Source organism: Erythrolamprus reginae, chromosome 7 (genome assembly GCF_031021105.1).
Source record: "Erythrolamprus reginae isolate rEryReg1 chromosome 7, rEryReg1.hap1, whole genome shotgun sequence".
Classification (NCBI taxonomy): Eukaryota; Metazoa; Chordata; class Lepidosauria; order Squamata; family Dipsadidae; genus Erythrolamprus; species Erythrolamprus reginae.
In genome coordinates, this window is record NC_091956.1 from 70912056 (window position 1) to 70935538 (window position 23483).

Sequence of the window (23483 nt, forward strand, 5' to 3'; positions counted from 1 at the left end):
TGAGGTACAAAATAATAACATTGCTCTTTATTTTGTATTCTGTATTATAAAATCTTTTTTTCTTATCAGGAATAAATTATTACAAATATTTACTGACTTATAAATACACTAGAACCATTTTTAACATTATACATGAAGGTATTTTGGCCATTGTAAAATTAAGGATGACCATTTCAAGTTCTTTAGGACTAACAATCAGCAGTATTACCTTCTTTTCCAGATAATTCACTATTTTAGGGAGCTGCAAACATGTAAGAAAGAGTAGGCATATTGTACAATCTCCATTTAACTACATTTTTATACTTTTTATTTAATTTTCTGCAATGTAAAAAAAACACATTTTGTTCTGCAATTGAGAAATAATGTTTTGCAACATTATAAAATGGTCTATTCAGATAAACTTATTCCGCAAATTGAACAAGTATCTTAAACATTTTACTAAGGTTATTACTATAATATACAACATAAATTTGGAGTGTAGACATTCAAAACTAATTAAGAAAAGCTGTATCTTATTGTTTTACTACCACATTGATGTTGCTTTTATAATACTGAATACTTAGAATAAGCTTGTCTCCTTCTTGAACCTGAATGGGTTTATCAAGCACAATGGCAGCTTGTTTCCAGTGAGATGACTTGCTTGATGTATCCAAAACAATATCATTATCCAGATATACATGATACCAAAATGGAATACCAGTCACTCGACCAGATTTACAAATCTCCACCTATAAAATTAATGCATGAAATTATTGTTCAGCAGTACAGTGATCCGTCTATTATCGCGAGGGTTCCATTCCAAGACCCCTCGCGATAATCGATTTTTCGCGATGTAAGGTTGCGGAAGTAAAAACACCATCTGCGCATGCGCACCCTTTTTTTCTATGGCCGCGCATGCGTAGATGGTGGAGTTTGCGTTCCCCGCCGCCCACGCAAAGGGGAAACCCCGATTCGGCTCCTCGCTGCTGCTGTGCTACCGAGCAGATCAGCTGCTGGGCGGCCGAAGGAACCTTCCCTGGGTCTTCCCGGCCGCCCACGCAAAGGGGAAACCCCGGCTCCTCGCTGATGCCCGCCGCTCGCCCGCCCGCCACAAGAGGGGGAAGACCCAGGGAAGGTTCCTTCGGCCGCCCAGCAGCTGATCTGCTCGGCGCAGCAGCAGCGAGCAGACGAAGATCGGGGTTTCCCAGCCGCCCACGCAAAGGGGAAACCCCGGCTCCTCGCTGATGCCCCCGCTCGCCCGCCCGCCGCCCGCCAGCAAGAGGGTGAGAGATAGAGAAAGAGAGAGAAGGAAAGAAAGAGATGAGAGAGGGAGGAAGAGAGTGTGAGAGAGGAAGAAGCAAGAGAGAGAAAGAGAGAGAGAAACAAAGATGAGAAAGGAAGGAATAGAGTGATGTCATCGGGTGGAAAAATCACGATATAGCATTTCGCGAAGATCGAGATCGCGAAAATCGAGGGATCACTGTAAACTCTTTTTATTTTGATAACATTAAATGAAAACATTTCTCTAAAGGAAGTATGTGATATGCTTCGGAAGGAGGAAATATAAGATCCAAATTTCATTAATGATTTTGTATAAAAAGGTTGAGAGAACACATTGAACTAGGTGTGACGAATAATATCCTAGGATACAGAATTCAAAATAATCTTGATGTACAGTGGTACCTTGGTTCTCGACCACAATTCGTTCCAGAAGTGTGGTCGAGAACCGATTTGGTCGAGTACCGAATTAATTTATCCCACAGGAAATAATGGAGATGGATTTAATTGGTTCCCAGCCCGCTGACTCGCTGGGAACCAATTAAATCTATTTTCTTTATTTCCTATGGGATAAAAATCTGAGGAGCTCTATAGTCGAACCTCTCCAAGCTGCAGGAAGGGTGGGGGCGGCTGCAATACCGGCAGCTTCGGGGGGCTCCTTTCCTCAGTGCTTCGTCTTGTGCACTAACTTTCTCCTTCCCGGTGGCAGCGGTGGTGACGGCAGGGGCTTCCCTTCGAGGAGCAGCAGCGCCAGGAAGTCACGTAATGAAGGGAAGCCAGTGGAGCGGCGGCAACTGCTGAGATGGCTCCACCGGCTTCCCTTCATCACGTGACGTTCCCGGCGCAGCTGCTCCTCGAAGGGAAGCCACTGCTGTCGCCACCGCTGCCACCGGGAAGGAGAAAGTTGGTGCACAAGACGAAGCACTGATGAAAGGAGCCCCCCGAAGCTGCCGGTATTGCAGCTGCCCCCACCCTTCCTGCAGCTTGGAGAGGTTAGACTATAGAGATTGGGAGGCTGTTAAGCGGGCGGTAACATTTCGGATAACAAACAAAATTTTCTGTGGCTGTTCGGTATCCGAATTTTTGTTCAGATACCGAAGCAAATTTTTGCCAAAAAATTTGTTCGGTATCCGAAATGTACGAGAACCAAACCGTTCGAGAACCGGTATTTAGAAAAATAAAGCGAAATTAACAAAATGAAATTTAGCTGAAACAAGCAGAAAGTTCTGGGAAAATACATAAAAACAGAGGCACTGGATGATGATATGACTTAATAATTCTTGAAAAAAACTATTTTGGCATAACAGTTGATTGCAAACTGACTATAAGGCAGACAATACAATTTTAGGCTTTATCAATAAAGGTATCACTTGCAAATCATTAGAAGTAATAATTTTACTCTATTAAGGTGAAACTCATTAAATATTGTGTCCATAATTTGGGAACAATTCAGAGAAACTGGAACTTATTCAAAGAAGAATAATGTAGATTATTAGGGAACTAGGTCAAAATCCCATGAACTCATACAGTTGGCCATGCTAAATCTTGGCCTGTTCAACCCATTCAGACGATAAAGCTCTTTCAGATACATTGAAATAGAGATTAGTTAGCTATCTATCTGGACTATTTAACTTTGTATCCCAGCACTAAAAAAGAGATTGGACTGAAAAAAGCTGCTTTTTCTAAAATGCTTTTTAAAAAAAATATACACGCCTAAGTCTGTTCTAAGTAAGTAAACTATAAATTAATATTGGCAAACTAATTAGATGGTTCTGTTATCAGCATCTCAGCCCATTTTTGTTGTGTTTTATATTTTTTAATGTTTTTAATAACAGTAACATGGGAATAGTAATATGTATTTTTTGGAATATAAGATGCACCTTTTGCCTCCCTAAAAGAGGCTTTAAATTCAGGTGCGTTTTATACTTTGAATGTAGCTTTTTTCGAGAAAAATTTCCCAGCCCTAACTAGGTGCTAACGATCTTCCCAGCTTTTACCTTCCAGGTTCTTTCATTGTTACTCTCTGCAAAGAATGTTTTCGAAGCCCTAAGTCTTTGCAGTCCGCCCCACCCTGCATTGGTCTAACTTGCTCCAAATGTTTCTTTTGAGCCCTAACCAGGTGCTAACGATGTTGCCAGCTCTTACCCACTTGCAAGCTCTTTCATTGTTACTCTCTGTGGAGAATGTTTTCCAAACCCTGTCTTTGTAGGTTTTAAAAAAATTGCTCTATTTGTTCATGTTTCTTTCCAGCCCTAACCAGGTGCTAACAATGTTCCCATCTCTTACAAGCTCTTTCATTGTTACTCTTTGGAAATAATGTTTTTCAAGCCCTAAGTCTGTGCAGGGTTTTTTTCATTGTTCTACTTGCTCAGAATGTTTCTTTCCAGCCCTAACCAGGTACTAATGATTTTCCCAGCTCTTACTGGCTTGCAAGCTCTTTCATTGTTACTCTCTCCAAATAAGGGTTTTTTTAGAGCCCTAACCAGGCCATAAAATAATGTGCTGAAGCTGACCAGACTAAGGACGCTAGCCAGATGAATATCTGGTAAGCAGATTCTTTTCCCTGTTTTCCTCCCCAAAAACTAAGGTGCGCCTTACAGTCTCGCAAAAATCTAGTGACTCAACAAAGCATGCAACAATATTTTTAAAAACTACCGTGTTTTTAATATTCAAGTTCAAGTTCAAGTTTATTGGATTTATATGCCGCCCCTCTCCGAAAACTCGGGGCGGCTAACAACAATCATGAACAATATACAATAAAATCCAATACTAAAAGCAAATTAAAACCCCTTAATATATAAAACCAAACAAACATACAAACTTACCATGCATACAGTTGTAACGGCCTAGGGGGAGAAGAAGTCTTAATTCCCCCATGCCTGGCGGCAGAGGTGGGTTTTAAGTAGCTTCCAAAAGGCAAGGAGGGTGGGGGCCATAGTTCCCTCTAAGCTGAGCAGTGAGCAATCGCTCACTTAAAAATCATCATCAACTCAGAGTTTTCCAAACCTGCCCAGAAGCCGAGAGGGAAATTTTATTATTATTTCTGTGCCGCCCAGTCCCGAAGGGACTGCCGCTCAGACACTTTACTTTTCCGCCCACCCCAAAAAAAATTTAGAGAGAACACTGGTGGGGGCAATTCTAATCTCTGGGGGGAGTTGGTTCCAGAGGGCCGGGGCCGCCACAGAGAAAGCTCTTCCCCTGGGTCCCGCCAAGTGGCATTGTTTAGTTGACGGGACCCGGAGAAGACCCACTCTGTGGGACCTAACTGGCCGCTGGGATTCGTGCGGCAGAAGGCGGTCCCTGAGGTAATCTGGTCCGGTGTCATGAAGGGCTTTATAGGTCATAACCAACACTTTGAATTGTGACCGGAAACTGATCGGCAACCAATGCAGACTGCGGAGTGTTGGTGTGACATGCATAGTTCCCTCTAAGCTGAGCAGTGAGCAATCGCTCACTTAAAAATCATCATCAACTCAGAGTTTTCCAAACCTGCCCAGAAGCCAAGAGGGAAAGAGTGAGAGGGAAGGGGAGAGAGAGGAAGAGAGGAAGAGAGGAAGAGAGAGAAACAGATAGAAAAAAGAGAGGAAGGAAAAGAGAAAGAAAAAGAATGGGAGTAAGGAAGAGAGAAAGAAAATCAAAATCTAGTTTGAAACTAGCTCAACTATTTAAGTGGCATTTTGATATTGATAGAGTTGCCCTATTATGAGCTCACTGTTATAGACACACAGTACAGTATTTTATTTTGAAATTCTCTGAAGCAAAACAGGGTGGGTTTTTTATTTGTTTGTTTGTTTGTTTATTTATTTATTTGTTTGATATTTCTGTGCCGCCCAGTCCCGAAGGGACTGCCGCTCAGACACTATACTTTTCCGCCCCCCCCCCAAAAAAAAAAATTAGAGGGAACACTGGTGACATGGGCATATTTAGGGAAGCCCATGATTGCTCTCGCAGCTGCATTCTGCACGAACTGAAGTTTCCGAACACTTTTCAAGGGTAGCCCCATGTAGAGAGCGTTACAGTAGTCGAGCCTCGAGGTGATGAGGGCATGAATGACTGTGAGCAGTGACTCCCGGTCCAGATAGGGTCGCAACTGATGCACCAGACGAACCTGGGCGAACGCCCCCCCTTGCCACAGCTGAAAGATATTTCTCTAATGTGAGCTGTGGGTCGAGGAGGACGCCCAAGTTGCGAACCCTCTCTGAGGGGGTCAATGATTCTCTCCCCAGGGTGATGGACGGACAGATGGAATTGTCCTTGGGAGGCAAGACCCACAGCCACTCCGTCTTGTCTGGGTTGAGTTTGTTGACACCCATCCAGGCCCCAACAGCCTCCAGGCACCGGCACATCACTTCCACTGCTTCGCTGACTGGACATACTGTTGCATGCTTTGTTGAGTCACTTGATTTGTGAGATGGGCAGCTATATAAATTTGAGAATAAATAAGCAAGAATGCAAGCAATCAAACTAACAATTTTTGTATGCCTATTCTGTAGTGTTGCTTTCTGCTTAGAAAAAAAGCAGCTTGACAAATCTTCACATAAGCAATGGCAGTTAAACTAGGGACACCACACAGAAAATATGCCACATGCCTGCAAATTTCTATCTGTCAAACATGAGAATTTGTGAAGAATTAATTGAGAAGTTGAGCATCAATTTCTATTTTGGAGACTTACCTCAACTTCAGTACTGCTGTTATTCAAGTAAGGATTCATGAGGTCCACTCGCAGAAGTTCTACTGAGTTGCTTAAAGGTAAATATGGGAGTGTGGAGAGATCCAAAAAAATGCGAATAGGCACCTGAAACAGAAAGTTTTAGCATTCTATGTTCTATCCTGACATTTATGCATATTTTTGAGTCTTAAGAATTTATGTGGCTAAAACTGTTGGTGTTACATCTATACTATGGAAATATATCCCTGTGCCAATTTACCATACTGATAGTTGCAAAATAACTGCGAATTGTACTACTTTATTAACAGAATTCAGAATTCCAACCTATTACAATTAAAATAGTACAAAATAGTTTAGATTTAAAGCCAGTCAAGTTCTAATGACAGAAATATATCGAACAATAGAAATATTTACAGTGGTACCTCATCTTACGAACGCCTCTTCTAATGAACTTTTCAAGATACGAACCCGGTGTTTAAGATTTTTTTGCCTCTTCTTCCAAACTATTTTCACCTTACGAACCCAAGCCGCTGCTGCTGGGATGAAGGGGTTTCTTTCCCCCCCCTTTTTTGAAGAAAGAAAAGGGAGGGGTGGCTTGGAGGGGGAAAGACTTTGCATTAACAAAAGTAGAACAGCGTGCTTGCAGGCACTGAAAGGGTGTCTTTTGAAGAAAGAAAAGGGAGGGGTGGCTTGGAGGAGGAAAGACTTTGCAGAGAACAGCGTGCTTGCAGGCACTGAAAGAGTGTCTTGAAGAAAGAAAAGGGAGGGGTGGCTTGGAGGAGGAAAGACTTTGCAGAGAACAGCAAAGGGTGTCTTTTGAAGAAAGAAAAGGGAGGGGCGGCTTGGAGGAGGAAAGACTTTGCAGAGAACAGCGTGCTTGCAGGCACTGAAAGAGTGTTTTGAAGAAAGAAAAGGGAGGGGCGGCTTGGAGGAGGGAAGACTTTGCAGAGAACAGCAAAGGGTGTCTTTTGAAGAAAGAAAAGGGAGGGGTGGCTTGGAGGAGGAAAGACTTTGCAGAGAACAGCGTGCTTGCAGGCACTGAAAGAGTGTTTTGAAGAAAGAAAAGGGAGGGGCGGCTTGGAGGAGGGAAGACTTTGCAGAGAACAGCAAAGGGTGTCTTTTGAAGAAAGAAAAGGGAGGGGCGCCACCCTTGCCTTTCTTCCTTCCCACTCACCCTTTAGCCTAGCCTTGCTTCTTCCACCCGCCCCCTTTAGCTGCTCCTCCCTGCCCTCTGTTCGCCTCCCTTCTAAAGTTTGGGATTTTCCTGAAGGATTTGCACGCATTATTTGCTTTTACATTGATTCCTATGGGAAATATTGTTTCGTCTTACGAACTTTTCACCTTATGAACCTCCTCCTGGAACCAATTAAGTTCGTAAGATGAGGTACCACTGTATTGCTGAAAAAGTGAACATTAGTTACCAACAGGAGATGGAAACGTGGCCAGTTTTATTTTGAAAAACCACTCATATTTCCATCAGCTTCTCATAAAGTGTACTTCTGTTACATTATATTTTCACTGTATGCTTGAAGACTCTACATAACAAAACATTCAAAGACTTTTTATATATGGAAGCGCATTATGCCTTAATTATTTCTATTTTCTTATTTTTCAATAAGCAGCTGTTCAAAATTTTGGATAGAAGTGGGATCACATAGAATTGATCTGTCTTTAAAACTTGGACCCCCCCCCCCCCCCCCTGGCTTCTCAATATTTGAAGGACTATCTGAATATAGAAAAATGTAAATTGTTTCAAACCTTGAATTGGTTGATAAAAGGTGCTATGTTGAATCCAAGTGTGGGATCTGTCCCCTGAACAGCAGATTCAAGTAATAATAAATTAGATTCTACAAGCATTCCATATATTTTCACATGGTCTGGGAATATCTTTCCTCCACAGTGAAGCAGACACCTAAATATAAAAATGTCAATTGAATCTCATATTTGAACATTCAGCATATCCGTTTCTTTTATATTTCTAAATTTTAATACTGAAACAGAAAATTGGTAAAAGTATACTTCTTAATGTGTAAAAATATCATCTTTGTTGTTATATTGAAAACAAATTCTCAGATTTGATTTATTTATAAAATGTATAGGTCACCTACAGTATCTTACTTCAATATAATTTTGGGCAGCTCATAAACAAAAACTAAACCAAACTATATAAACTAAAAATATAATAAATAAATATAAAAATGCAAAACACAAGATCTGACAGGTTAATTTAGGTGAAAATATGTAACATGAGTTAAGTAAAATGCACTGAATGGGCATTAAAAACCCAACTTTTGATTCTGATATAGCCATGTAATTCAGCAACATTGAAAAAAAACAGCAAAATCATTAGTATAAAAATATAAAACTAGACAGGACAGGCATGTCTCCAAGTCTCTGATTAAACAGCATTGTTTAGTGGTGCTTAGGAAGCATTCTTTTTTGTTGCAGCACCCGTCTTTAAGAAAACTCATATCGCATCTCAGACATTAACACCCTTGAAAATGTCCAGAGGTACTTCACCAGAAGAGCCCTTCACTCCTCCACTTGAAACAGAATACCCTATGAGACTAGACTTTCAATCCTGGGCCTAGAAAGTTTAGAACTAAGACGCCTTAAACAAGATCTAAGTATTTCCCACAAGATCATATGCTGCAATGTCCTGCCTGTCAGCGACTACTTCAGCTTCAACCACAACAACACAAGAGCACACAACAGATTTAAACTTAATATTAACCACTCCAAACTTGACTGTAAAAAATATGACTTCAGTAACCGAGTTGTCGAAGCGTGGAAATCATTACCGGACTCCATAGTGTCATCCCCAAACCCCCAACACTTTACCCTTAGATTATCTACGGTTGACCTATCCAGATTCCTAAGAGGTCAGTAAGGGGTGAGTACAAGTGCACTAGAGTGCCTTCCGTCCCCTGTCCTATTGCTCTCCTATATCTCCTATACCTTTCTTCTATTCCTATATCTCTTCTTCTATTCTTTCATTGATATGTTCTACAGTATTCCTATATCTTCTTTTCTATTATTTCTTAGATATATTTTACTATGAGTATATCCTCTATAACCGTCATCATGTATTTTACTATGTATATATAGATATATACCCACTAAAACCCTCATTGTGTATTGGATGAACTAACTAACTAACTAACTAACTAACTAACTAACTAATTAACTAACTAAAATCTAGATGTATGGCTCCCATCCCAATGATGCTCTAAAGTGGGTGTGAAACTCACAGCTTGCGGCCAGATGTGTCATGCACTGCCCCCCCAACCCCCAATTTAGTGAAGGGGAAAGTCATGATATGTCACGTGATGCCATGAGTTTGACACCCCTGCCGAAAAAGGTGCTGAAAAATTGGTTATTCTAACAGGCCTTGGGAAAGGTTGGGTGTTAAGCCTCCTGCTACCGTACGAATCCCAGCGACCGATAAGGTCCCACAGAGTTGGCCTTCTCCGGGTCCCGTCAACTAAACAATGTTGTTTGGCGGGCCCCAGGAGAAGAGCCTTCTCTGTGGTGGCCCCGGCCCTCTGGAATCAATTCCCCCCGGAGATTAGAACTGCCCCCACCCTCCTTGTCTTTCGTAAACTACTCAAGACCCATCTATACAGCCAGGCATGGGGGGAGTTGAGACACCTTTCCCCCAGGCTCTTTATATTTTATGTTTGGTATGTATGTGTTGTTTGGTTTTTAAATATGATAGGGTTTTATATGCTTCTTTTTTAATATTAGATTTGTTTCGGTATAAAATTGTTTTTATTATTGTGAGCTGCCCCGAGTCTTCGGAGAGGGGCGGCATGCAAATCTAATAAATTATCATTATTAAATTATTATTATTATTCGCTATGAACATTTTTACCCAGACAACTAAGATCTTTGTTCTTTTCAGACTATTTCTTGCTTTTAAATTTGTAAGCTGATCACAATGTGACGGATTTAGCCCCTAAATTGTAAAATTTAATCAAATATGAACCTGTTGATAAGTGTATTTTTAATAAAATGCAAATTATACTTGTCACATAACAAAGTAGTGCTTGTTTATTACCTTACCTAGATATTGCAGCTTTTTCCATCACATCCTGCTGAATTAAACCAGAGGTTTCTATGACATCCAGAATTATTATATTCCATAATTTGTCAGACTTAGGTCTTTGTAGTACCTTATTTTCATCTTGTAGATGACTCAGCCAAAACTCTAATGTTTCTCTGGGAAATTGGTTGGCTTCTGAGATCAAACTGAGAGCAACCTGGTGATGGTCTTTTTCAACGGAGCTGTATGCTTTAACTGCCCCAAATTTACCTGCAATTACTGGCAAAATTGAAAAGCCTTCTGACACGTCCAGTATATACAAAGGATCAACAGTTACAGAATGTTTGCTCTCGTGATGGGGACCAACCACATCCATTGAATGTGACTCTTCGCGGCTGAATGATGACAACACTTTTCCTATTGCAGTTTTAAAGCATTCATGATACTGCAGATTATTTAATAAAGCAACTTCAGTGGACTCTAGCATACATTCTTGGCAGCCGTTTTCCAATGTGCTTGCTGTCTGAAGACTGGCGAGAGCACTGCAGAGTTCAGCTTCGCTATTCTTCTCTTTAAAGTTTCTTTCAACCTCCATTTCATATCCTGAAGTCTTAATGGAAATTCTCTGAATCCTTAGATAGCAGTCCTGGCAACAAATTTCCATTGCAACACAATCTCCGGATTTCACAGAATGATCTGTAAACCATAAAGGAATAACAACTGAAATACAAACTAATGCTATTCAAGTGTGTTTTGTAAAATATTTAATAAAGAATCGTCTTCTGTAAACCTTAATTCAGTTCAACAACACATGCCAAGATCTACAAAAAGTCAAACAAGCAACAGACTCAGATTCAAACAAATTCAAAGAGAAAGCAGAGCAAAATGGTGAACCTGGCAATCCCCCAAACGCACACCAATAATTGACCTCCAACAAATGGGGCACCAGCCATCCTGGGAAAACATGGCTCTTTAAAATGTTAACAGACTAGGTGCTATGTGGATCTTAGAGAGAACCTCATATCTCTATTTTTATAAGTCCATGAAATCAAATGACATTTTATCTATAATCCGGATAAGACGGAGTGGCTGTGGGTTTTGCCTCCCAAGGACAATCCCATCTGTCCGTCCATCACCCTGGGGGGGGGGAGGAATTATTGACCCCCCCGGAGAGGGTCCGCAACTTGAGTGTCCTCCTCGATCCACAGCTCACATTCGAGAACCATCTTTCAGCTGTGGCGAGGGGGGCGTTTGCCCAGGTTCGCCTGGTGCACCAGTTGCGGCCCTATGTGGACCGGGACTCATTGCTCATAGTCACTCATGCCCTCATCACCTCGAGGTTCGACTACTGTAATGATGGGGCTACCTTTGAAAAGTGTTCGGAAACTTCAGATCGTGCAGAATGCAGCTGCGAGAGCAGTCATGGGCTTACCTAGGTATGCCCACGTTTCACCAACACTCCACAGTCTGCATTGGCTGCCGATCAATTTCCGGTCACAATTCAAAGTGTTGGTTATGACTTTTAAAGCCCTTTATGGCACTGGACCAGAATATCTCCGAGACCGCCTTCTGCCGCACGAATCCCAGCGACCGATTAGGTCCCACAGAGTGGGCCTTCTCCGGGTCCTGTCAACTAAACAATGTCGGTTGGCGGGCCCCAGGGGAAGAGCCTTCTCTGTGGTGGCCCCGACTCTCTGGAACCAACTCCCCCCGGAGATTAGAACTGCCCCTACTCTCCCTGCCTTTCGTAAACTCCTTAAAACCCACCTTTGTCGTCAGGCATGGGGGAACTGAATCACCTCCCCCGGGCATGTACAATTTATGCATGGTATGTTTGTGTATATGTTTGCTTAGTAAATGGTTTTTTAAAAATATTTTAAATTATATTTAAATTTGTCATGAGGTGTTGTATCCTGCTGTGAGCCGCCCTGAGTCTGCCGAGAGGGGCGGCATACAAATCTAAATAATAAATAAATAAATAATTCATATGACTAATTTCATCTTTTGTCCATTTTAACCAAAAAAGAAGAAATATACTTTTGGTTTTATTAGAATGAAAGACATACCAAGGAGACTTTGTACAGGATAGACTGCTTGCTCCCAACAGGTGTCCTCATTTGGACTTGTAGAAAGAGTAAGTTCATCATCAAGCTGCAATGTAAACCAGATTACAACAGCATCTAGTATTCCATCTTTAATAATGGGTATATTCATCTTGGATGGCTTACCACTGGACAAATTTTTTAGATCCTGGTCAAATATAAAAGGAAAACATGATGATGTATTGCAGTTCATTGTTAACCACCTTCGACCCCAACATGTAATTTCTTTATTTATTTATTGGATTTCTATGCCGCCCCTCTCCGAAGACTCAGAGAGTCTTAATAATAAATTTAATATTTAATTTATTAAATATTTGCTTTTGAAAATATTTCACAAATATAGAATTTATTACAAAAAAACAGTAAACAGTAATAGCACACTATGTAATGAAATAATTTTTTTAAAAATGTAAACAATTCTTATTCACATTCTTAATATTGTAGTAGATACATTGCCATGAGGACCCGGATTGTGGGGGCAATGTGCTGGCTCTGTTAAAAAGTGTTATTGCTAACATGTTGTAAGCCGCCCTGAGTCTAAGGAGAAGGGCGGCATAAAAATTGAATAAATAAAATAAATAAATAAATAATAAATAAAAATATAGAATATGATCCAGATTTTCCCAAGGAATATACAGCCATACCTAGAGTGCAGCTATGTAATAGTCTCTAACCAACCTTGGCTGATTTGAAAAAGTTTTGCAGGGTTCAATTTGCTTATGATCACTAAGAAAAACCAAAGCTGTAGGCTGGGCTGCAAGTCAAAGGAATATTCCCTAAGAAGATAGCAGCTTAATGTTTCTGTGTTGTTTCCCTCCGAAAAACAAACATGTTTATGGAGACATCAGAAAATGTTACTTTTATTTCTTTTGTTCTTCAAACAAAACAAATATCTGAGAATCCTGCACAGCCTAAGGATTGTGCTACTAGATTAAAGGTGTTTCAACTGGTGAAGAAGGCTGCAACAACTCAGTGACAATAATATTGACTATGTTATTGACTATGTTAACTGTACAATAATACCTAGATCTCCAAATATAATTTGCATATGCCAATATTCGGCTGTCTTTAACCAGAGTGAGGGGAAAACCACACCTAATTGTAATGTCTTATGGACTGTACTTCTAGATGTTGAAACATTTCTCATAAGATCGACTTAAAGCAAAGAAAGAGGACGAGCTTATATGTACTAAATTTCAATTGCACACTTCCTTTTACACTGAAAATAACTAAGAGGACTTATTTGGCCTGCACTGGCTGCTGATCAGTTTCCGGTCACAATTCAAAGTGTTGGTTATGACCTATAAAGCCCTTCATGGCATTAGATCAGAATATCTCTGAGACCGCCTTCTGCCGCACGAATCCCAGCAGCCGATTAGGTCCCACAGAGTGGGCCTTCTGTGGGTCCCATTGACCAAACAATGTCGGCTGGCGGGACCCAGGGGAAGAGCCTTCTCTGTGGCGGCCCTGGCCCTTTGGAATCAACTCCCTCCAGAGATTCGAATAGCCCCCACCCTCCTTGCCTTCCGTAAAATGCTCAAGACCCACTTTTGTTGTCAGGCGTGGGGATAATTACCATCTTTCCCCTTTTTGGCCTTACTGCGTGATAGATTAGGTTGAATGTGTGTGACTGCATAGCTAGGGGTTTTATTATGTTATTAATGTCTTTTAAATGGATCTAATTTTTTATTGTTAGATTTGTAATGTATTGTATTATTGCTATGCTGTGAGCCGCCCCGAGTCTTCGGAGAGGGGCGGCATACAAATCTAATAAACTATAACTATAAAATGAAATTTTGTACAATTAAAAAAAAAATCAAACACATATTAAAAAATTAGCAATTAAAACAGAACATACTATGAATGATTTTATCATAGCTTGTGTTCTTTACTCCAATTATTAAACTGAGATGTCAGATTAGATGTAGGTGGATCTACTGAAGCAAACCATTATGATTCCCATTTAAACATAATACTTCAAACAATTAACTGCATAGAAGAGTTACATATTATGATGTTGCCTTTATGCCTAAGAATAAGAACTTGCTTATGATAGAGAAAACAAAGGCTGATTATTGGCTCATACTACATGCAATGACGATTTACTTTATATATATATTTTCCTTCAAAGAAATAAATAACTTGGTACAATAATTTGAACTTTCAAATTATTCTTTTTTCCCCTAATATACAATGGCCTGTACAAATCTTTCATTTTTAGGTGTTTCCACCTCCCTATTTCTCTATTGTTGATTAAGTTTACATTTTTATTCCACAATATTACTTTGATTAAATTTTGCCTTGAATATAAGAATTGACTTAAGTATCTGTTTTGTTTGAGCAACATTAACGTCATTCATACATATTAATAACAAGAGGTAACAGTAGTTACCTGCACAGAAAATGCTATTGTGATAGCTGACAAATAGATTATACAAGATTAGGACATAATTGGGTAAAGATCAGTATAATTTTACTTATTAGTCATTCATCTAAAACATGCATACAATACTACTAATAAATACTTAATATCCAAATATGACATTCGGATATATGTTAAAGTATTGTATGGAATAAATTTATCATCCTAATGAAATTCATTTTTCAATTCTACAATAAAAACTAGTAAATTATTATTAATCTTTTCTAGTGCCAGTAAATTACCTGCAAATTATTAAAATTGACTGTCAGGACTTGAAAAATGTCTGTAAGAGCTTTATAACCACCAGGTATTCTGCTGAGTTTTTCAGTAGTGTAAGGTTCAAGGGTTTCACTGGACTTCAGAGAATCAGACGTTGGACTGCAAAACTTCAGTGTTTCGGGCAAACAGACACCAGCAATTTCTTTTTCCTCCACTCTGAAAAAAAGAAATGATAAAAATTAGAGTTCAGAAGACAAATTTAAGCTTTCTTTTCATTATAAATAATTTATTCTTCAGTTGGGTATAGTGTTTTGCATATTAAAAAGTCTCATTTGGATGTTTTGATAGCTGAAAAGCTGGTGGTTAATACTCCTATTTGGACTTTCAGGGAAAATAATGTTTACAGTATGGATGAAATATCTTTCCCCTCTCAAGCCTGTGGTTTATTAAAGAAATCTTATTTAGGTTAACTTTACTTAAATATAGCTGGTGGGAAAGGATTCCAGAAATTTGGGGAAAAGGGAAGATATAATTTCCCATTATTCATAGCAAATCTCTCTGTTTAGGATAGCAATCTCATGTGCAAATCTAATGAGTTGTAGGATATACAGTACTCAACTGGAGTTTAAACAGACCACTTTCCTTAGACTTCCATTTTCCACCTATTGTTTTCAAGTAGCATAATTTGTAACTTGTAACAACAATTTTGAAAAAAAAATGTTATTTTAATTTATACACCTTAAGAGTTTGAATGGTCATACAACTGGACACTGAGAAAAAGGAAAACTGTAATCGTCTTATAAGTTAAGATGTTATGTTACATCATTATAGCAGAGTATATTTTAAAGAGGCCCTGCTGGTCTGGTGCCTTCACCTATTTTGTCAATATCTTTTTGTAGGTGAGGTCTCCAGAACTGAACACAGTATTCCAAATGTGGTCTCACCAGCACTCTATACAGTGGGATCATAATCTCCCTCTTCCTGCTTGAAATTTGGGACCTGTAGATTATTTGTCATGCGGATCTCAAACTTGATTAATTGACTTTTCCTCATTTGAGGGGTTGTTACTATGAGTGTGGGGTTTTTTTCCGTTTTCTTTTCTTTTTGCTACACACTGATTGTTAACATTTCATTGCACCTGAAACAGTACAAGCATACAGTAAATGCGAACAGAACAGCAAGGTTAAAAGTAAAATATTTTCTGGTTTTTGCCTAAAGATTAAAGGTTTTTTCCAACAATAAGAAACATACCTGTGATGTCTGCGTATCTCTTTGCATTCCACTGCCATACCCCACATAGTAGCTGCTGCTGGAATAACTTTACCATAGTGTTTAGAATCATCTCCACCATCCTTAGGCTGTAAAACAGATATACATTAAAAGTTGTGTAACAAGATTTATTTACTGTTTTTATATATTAAGTAGCAATACTTATATTTTAGCTTATAGAGTGAAAAAATGCCCAAAAGCTACTTTTCAGATTAACATACATTTTTGAACTGGCAGGGGAAGAGCCTTCTCTGTGGCGGCCCCGGCCCTCTGGAATCAACTCCCCCCCGGAGATTAGAATTGCTCCCACCCTCCTTATCTTCCGTAAACTACTTAAGACCCACCTATACCGCCAGGCATGGGGGATTTGAGACATCTTTCCCCCAGGCTCATTGTAATTTATGTTTGGTATGTATATGCTGTTTTGGTTTTTAATTATGATAGGGTTTTTAGTTATTTTTAATATTAATTAATTAATTAATTAATTAATTAATTAATTAATTAGTTGGACTTGTATGCCGCCCCTCTCCGAAGACTCGGGGCGGCTCACAACAAGTAAAACAGTCACAACAATCCAATTAATTAAAATATTTAACGATTTAAGAAACCCCCATGTAATAGCAAACACACACACACACAAACATACCATATATAAATTTAACGTGCCCAGGGGAGATGTTTAGTTTCCCCATGCCTGACGGCAAAGGTGGGTCTTAAGGAGTTTTCGGAAGGCAGGAAGAGTAGGGGCAGTTCTAATCTCCGGGGGGAGTTGGTTCCAGAGAGCCGGTGCCGCCACAGAGAAGGCTCTTCCCCTGAGACCCGCCAACCGACATTGCTTAGTTGACGGGACCCGGAGAAGGCCCACTCTGTGGGACCTAATCGGTCGCTGGGATTCGTGCGGCAGGAGGCGGTCTCGGAGATATTCTGGTCCAATGCCATGAAGGGCTTTAAAGGTCATAACCAACACTTTGAATTGTGACCGGAAATTGATCGGCAGCCAATGCAGACTGCGGAGTGATGGTGAAACATGGGCATACCTAGGTAAGCCCATGACTGCTCTCGCAGCCGCATTCTGCACGATCTGAAGTTCCGAACACTTTTCAAAGGTAGCCCCATGTAGAGAGCATTACAGTAGTCGAGCCTCGAGGTGATGAGGGATTTGCGCCGTTATAATATTGTTTTTATCGTTGTTGTGAGCCGCCCCGAGTCTTTGGAGAGGGGCGGCATACAAATCTAATAAATTGAATTGAATTGAATATGAAGTCAAAGTTGTCTTTATAAACTTTGTAATATAAAAATGACTTATCTTTTCTAATCAAGACTTAGATACTAAGATACTAACCTTTGGTGGTAAAAGTAAGTGTTCCCAAGCGTGGATCAAGCTTTCTACAATTCCCTCACCAAATAATCCAGAATCCACTGTTTCAGTGACAACCAGGGAAACTCTATTAAATATGAAAATATAGTTTTAACAAAAAAAATTAAAATGATAAAGCTTAAATTCAATAATTTGAAAGTAACAGTTCTTTCTTAGACAACTGAGTTGTTATCATCTCGCAAGTGAGCTTCTTCAATAAAATAATATTCCTTTACTTCTTATATACTTGCTCTAAAAATTACTTTTTATTTTAATATAACGTACCAAAACAGGTAAGGAGAAAACAGTGTCATTGGTATCTTTTTTACTTTGGACTTTATATACTTTTATTTAAACTACAATTCTTTAGTCACTTAACTCAAAATAAATGACTGTGAATTCAGTATACCAGCTACTGAATATACTTCAGCTGTATAGTACAATGTTATTTATTTTATTATTTATTTATTTTATTTATTGGATTTGTATGCCACCGCTCTCCATAGACTCGGGGCGGCTAACCACAGTAATAAAAAACATCATGTAAATCCAATACTAAAAACAACTAAAAAACCCTTATTATAAAACTAAACATCCATACAGACAAACAAACATACCATGCATAAATTGTAAAGGCCTAGGGGGAAAGAATATCTCAGTTCCCCCATGCCTGACAGCAGAGGTGGGTTTTAAGTAGCTTACGAAAGGCAAGGAGGGTGTGGGCAATTCTAATCTCCGGGTGGAGTTGATTCCAGAGGGCTGGGGCTGCCACAGAGAAGGCTTTTCCCCTGGGCCCTGCCAAGCGACATTGTTTTGTTGATGGGACCCGGAGAAGGCCCACTCTGTGGGACCTAACCGGTCGCTGGGATTCGTGCAGCAGAAGGCAGTCTCGTAGATACCCTGGTCCAGTGCCATGAAGGGCTTTATTACATTACATTAATAACAATAAAATCAGTAAAAGACTGAAACTTTAAAAAACCCAATTTCAATGGAAACTAACACTTTATACAATATTTGCTCTTGATATTTTGGAGAATATGAATATTATTATTTATAACATTAGTAATGAATATTACTTTAATTCAAAATAACAGAACAAAATATAAGATACAACCTTTCAGGTATGTGTTTTGGAATTTCTATATCAAAGGATTTCATGTGAAAAAGTTTGATTTCTTCGTCCATATTGTTTGAAGCTAGCACTTCACAAGCCAATTCATACATGGTCTTTGACAATTCACAAGCATAGACAGGAGATGCTCCAGCCTTTTTAGCAATCATACTGAAAAAGCAGAAGATATTTCATAGAAATTATAGCAAAAGTTTCATTAGACAAAATACAAATAATTCGACTTTAATGTAATTTATGCATAAAACATTTGATACTTATTTTTAAAAGTCCTGGAGTGAGTATGAGCAGGTTCAGGTAATAAAAAATAATGTTTCTTAATTTTTTAAACTTTTTAAAACAAGAAAAAAAGCTAGTTGTATCAAACACTATTTTAAACCAAAAAGCATCATAGTGATGATGAGTTTTATTCAATTGTAGCCTCCCCAACTTTATTTGCTATGGAAATATACTCTCAAACTTTGTTACAGGTAGGAATGCCAGGACAGCTAAAAAAACTGTAAAGAAACAATGGTTAGTCAATCCTGCCACAAAGGTTGTAAGGCTCTTAGCATCTATTTGAAGGTATGCTAATGTTGTGTGCCATTTGGGAATTTTTTTAATTCAACTTGGGTCATTGAAATAAACACGACAATACAGTGATACCTCGTCTTACAAATGCCTCGTCATACAAACTTTTCGAGATACAAAACCCGGGGTTTAAGATTTTTTTGCCTCTTCTTACAAACTATTTTCATCTTACAAACCCACCGCTGCCACTGGGATGCCCCGCCTCCGGACTTCCATTGCCAGCGAAGCACCTGTTTTTGCACTGCTGGGATTCCCCTGAGGCTCCCCTCCATGGGAAACCCCACCTCCGGACTTCCGTATTTTTGTGATGCTGCAGGGGAATCCCAGCAGCGCAAAAACGGGCGCTTCGCTGGCAACGGAAGTCCGGAGGTGGGGTTTCCCAGCGAGGGGAGCCTCAGTGAAATCACAGCATCGCAAAAACACAGAAGTCCGGAGGTGGGGTTTCCCATGGAGGGGAGCCTCCGGGGAATCCCAGCAGCGCAAAAACGGGCGCTTCGGCTGGCAAAAGGGGTGAATTTTGGGCTTGCACGCATTAATCGCTTTTCCATTGATTCCTAGGGGAAACATTGTTTCGTCTTACAAACTTTTCACCTTAAGAACCTCATCCTGGAACCAATTAAGTTTGTAAGACAAGGTATCACTGTATTTGTATCATAAAGTTTCAACAAACCTGAGAATTCCTGTTCCTGTTCCAATATCAAGTACACTTCTATATCCTGAATGAACTGCTTTCTGGATTGCTTTTTGATACAGCAAATTTCTATTGTAATCATTAAGCATAATGAAATGCCACCGCTCTACCACCCAGTTGGCAACCCGATAAAAGTTCTCCTTTGCATCGGGAAAGTCAGGGTTTAACTTCACAGCTTTATGAAAATATGCAGCTGCTTCGTCTCTGAAACCCAACCTGAGGGAAAAAAAATACACAATCAATAAAAGCATAAATGCTTAATTTTTGGAACAGCAGAATGGTGAAAAAAAATCTATATTTGCAATATGAAGACATATAGCAGTTTAAATTATAGAAAATGCAGATGATAATTATGATTTACTGTTGGAAATAAATAAATTACACATGTACTGTGTAAATAAATCTATGAGTGTTTACATATAGTCCTTATTTAATGACTGTCCTGTTTTGTGATTGTTTGATGTTATAACAGTGCTGAAAAAGTAAATTTAATACTAGCCCTTGCATTTATGACCATCATAGTGTCCTTGTAGTCACATGATCCAAGATTTGGGTGCTTCCTAACCAGAATCCATTTATGAGCACTGCAACCTCTTGTGGTCTCATGATCGCTATTTGTGCTTTACAGACAACTTCCAACAAGGAAAGGCAATGGAGAAACAAGCAGTAAAATCCAAGTTTTTATCACATATTTTGCTTAATGGACACATGGACTCAATTAATGACTGCAGAAATGAGATTGAAACTCTATCAGTGATGTGATGACTCATTTAATTACCGTGTTGGTTGGTAAACAGTTGCCAGTCCCAGTTATGCTTGTTAAACAAGCATTACCTATATCCATGATGGTGAACCTATGGCATGCATGGCAAAGGTAACATGGAGGCATATTTGCCAGCACACAAGCCATTACCCAAGCTCATTTCAGCTGATTTTTGGCTCGCAGAGGCTATGTGAGGACAATTTTGGCCTCCTAAGGGGTGGGAGAGGCTGTTTTCACCCTCCCTAGGCTCCAAAAGAGCATCTGTAGCCTGGGGAGGGCTAAAAATGGGTCTACCGGGCCCACTGGAAGTCAGGAAATGTGCTGTTTCTGGCCTCTAGAGACTTCAGGGAGGCCTGCTAGGCCCAAAACAGGGAGTGAGGGGCTTGTCCATGTGTGTGTGGGTAGGACAGTGTGCGGGGATGTTGTACATGCCTGCGAAAGGGGAAGATTGTGTGGGGGGCATTAAATTATGGACACTCATGTGCATGCAAGGAAAAAAAGGTTCGCCATCACTTATCTCAGTTATACTGAGTCCAAATATAGGGTTTTGGTCTTGAGAAAGCTTAAGGTGATAAACTACTGAGATACAGAGTTATTCATTTCCACTGTGGAAATTAACCTGGAAAAAACAGAAGATCCCTATGCACAAAATGGTCACGAGGATGAATCTTAAAATTAAACATAGACTATAATGGACGCCAAGCAGCAGTCTAGAAATTATGATACCTTTGTATTAACAGTTTACTCTAATGAGTCTGCGCTACAGACAAAAGAGAAGCTGCCAGACTCACATGATTGTAAATATCAATACATGTAGAATTAAGAACGCATATTCAGTTAATAACTTTGTAATACAGTGTTCCCTCAATTTTCGCGGGTTCGAACTTCGCGAATAGCCTATACCACGGTTTTTCAAAAAATATTAATTAAAAATACTTCGCGGGTTTTTTTCTATACCACGGTTTTTCCCACCCGATGACTTCATATGTCATCGCCAAACTAATAATTTTTGCAAATAAATAACAAAAAAAAATAATTATTGTTAATAAATAATTATGTTTATAAATATCAGGATCACTAAGTGTCTTATTCAATGGTGAGTACCAGTAATAATGGTGAGTAAGTGGTTGTTAAGGGAATGGGAAATGGTAATTTAGGGGTTTAAAGTCTTAAGGGATGGATTGTGATACTGTCCATAGCCAAAAATGGTGTATTTACTTCCGCATATCTACTTCGCGGAAATTCGACTTTCGCGGGTGGTCTCGGAACGTATCCCCCACAAAAATCGAGGGAACACTGTATATTTAAACTGAAGTTCCTTGACTCAGAAGCTTTATGTGCATTAGGATACTTATTCAAATTATGGCTAGTTAAGTACAACTTAACACCTGAAAAGATGTTCCCCCATACTGTTGTATATGACTTCATCATTAGGATATAATTCCAGGGCATGCTCATAGCAATCAAATAAATCTTGAATTCGTGCAAGAGAATCCAGTTCTTCTGCCCATTTAAAAAGGGTAAACTGAAATGTTTCCTAAAAAAAACAAAAAAAGTTGTTCATAAATTTAGTTATTATGTAATATATATCCAGTAAGTAAGTAAATAAATGTGGAATTCTGGATTGTATGCTAATTACATCCTTTCCTGGATAGAAAATAGCTCATGGTCACTCTGAAACCCTAGTCAACTCCAGTCTTGACTATTACAATGCACTCTACATGGAGCTGCCCTTGAAAAGTATCCAGAAGTTCCAGATGGTTCAAAATGCAGCAGCCCACATGGTTTTATTCAGTTCTCAATGTGCATGTGTCACCTTTCCTATGGAGCTGCACTAGTTGCCAATTTGCTTCCAGGTGCAATTCAAGATGTTGGCTGTCTTTAAAAATCCATTTTGGTCACTATGTATCATGTTGTTTATAATACTTTTAAGTCTATTGGCAAATATTGATATAAAAATTTTATAATCTACGTTCAACAATGAGATAGGTCTATAATTTTCAATTTTTTCTTTCTTGGTACCAGGTTACTTCTTTTGGGACCAGGTTATCTGGGAGACTGGTTTTGCTGGTCACATCCATCCTGAGTTAAACAGGAGGGCAGAGTGTTGCAGGTCCCATCCGCCAAGGATGTACATCTGGTGGGGCCCAGAAGAAACACCTTCTCTGTGGTGTCTCCCTTACCTTTGGAATATCCCTTTAGAAATTAGATTGGCCTCTACTTTGACACTCATTTCATAAGGCCCTAAAGACTTGTTTTTACCAGTGGATCTAGGGCAGTGTTTCCCAACCTTTTTTGAGCCACGGCACATTATTCACATTTACAAAATCCTGGGGAACATTGAGCGGGGGGGCGAGCGGGGGGGGGGGGCTAAAATAAAGTTTGGACAAAAAATCCCTCTGTTCCTCCCTTTCGCCCTATTTCTGTCTCTCTCTCCCCCTCTTTCTTTCCCCCTCTCTCCCCCCCTCCCTCTTTCTTTCTTCCTCTCTTTTTTGCTCTTTCTCTCTCCTTCCCTCCCTCTTTGTCTTTCCCTCTCCCTCCTTCCCCCCTTTCTCTTTCTTGCTTTCTCTCTCTCTCTTGCATTCTTTCTCTTTCTCTGTCTCTCTTGCTATCTCTTTTATTCTCTTGCTTTCTCTCTCACACTTTCTCTCTCTTTCTCTCTCCCTTGCTTTCTCTGTCTCTCTTGCTTTCTTTCTCTTTCTCTCTTGCTTTCTTTCTCTCTCTTTCTTGCTTTCTCTCTCTCCTTTTTCTCTCTCTCTTTCTCTCTCGTACACCATGCCGGCAACAGAGAGAGAAAGAGAGAGAGAGCGGAGAGAGAGTGGAGGGCGGGGTTTCCTAATGGCTGTGCGAGAGCACGCCCATGCAGCTTAGAGGCAACAGTGGCCAGCGCCCTCCCACCGGGCCCCAAAACTTCACTTGCCGTCACCGCCAGGGAAGTTCCAGCCGGGCCGGGCTTGCGGCACACCTGACCATGTCCCGCAGCACACTA

General features: G+C 39.8%; 1 protein-coding gene across 2 annotated transcripts in view; it reads right to left on the reverse strand.

Annotated features, from left to right (window-relative positions):
- The window catches only part of PRMT9 (protein arginine methyltransferase 9), a 29891-nt gene continuing 6408 nt past the window's right edge, over positions 1-23483 (reverse strand). For both annotated transcript variants that reach the window (XM_070757778.1, XM_070757777.1), the window contains exons 3-13: positions 21883-22031; positions 19711-19947; positions 18456-18623; positions 17327-17429; positions 15967-16073; positions 14739-14931; positions 12039-12222; positions 9993-10668; positions 7686-7839; positions 5931-6053; positions 1-728 (exon numbers count right to left, since the gene is read on the reverse strand). In XM_070757778.1, the coding sequence (XP_070613879.1) occupies positions 513-728; positions 5931-6053; positions 7686-7839; positions 9993-10668; positions 12039-12222; positions 14739-14931; positions 15967-16073; positions 17327-17429; positions 18456-18623; positions 19711-19947; positions 21883-22031 (2310 nt within the window). In that variant the 3' untranslated portion in view covers positions 1-512. The remainder of the gene's footprint in view (positions 729-5930; positions 6054-7685; positions 7840-9992; positions 10669-12038; positions 12223-14738; positions 14932-15966; positions 16074-17326; positions 17430-18455; positions 18624-19710; positions 19948-21882; positions 22032-23483) is intronic.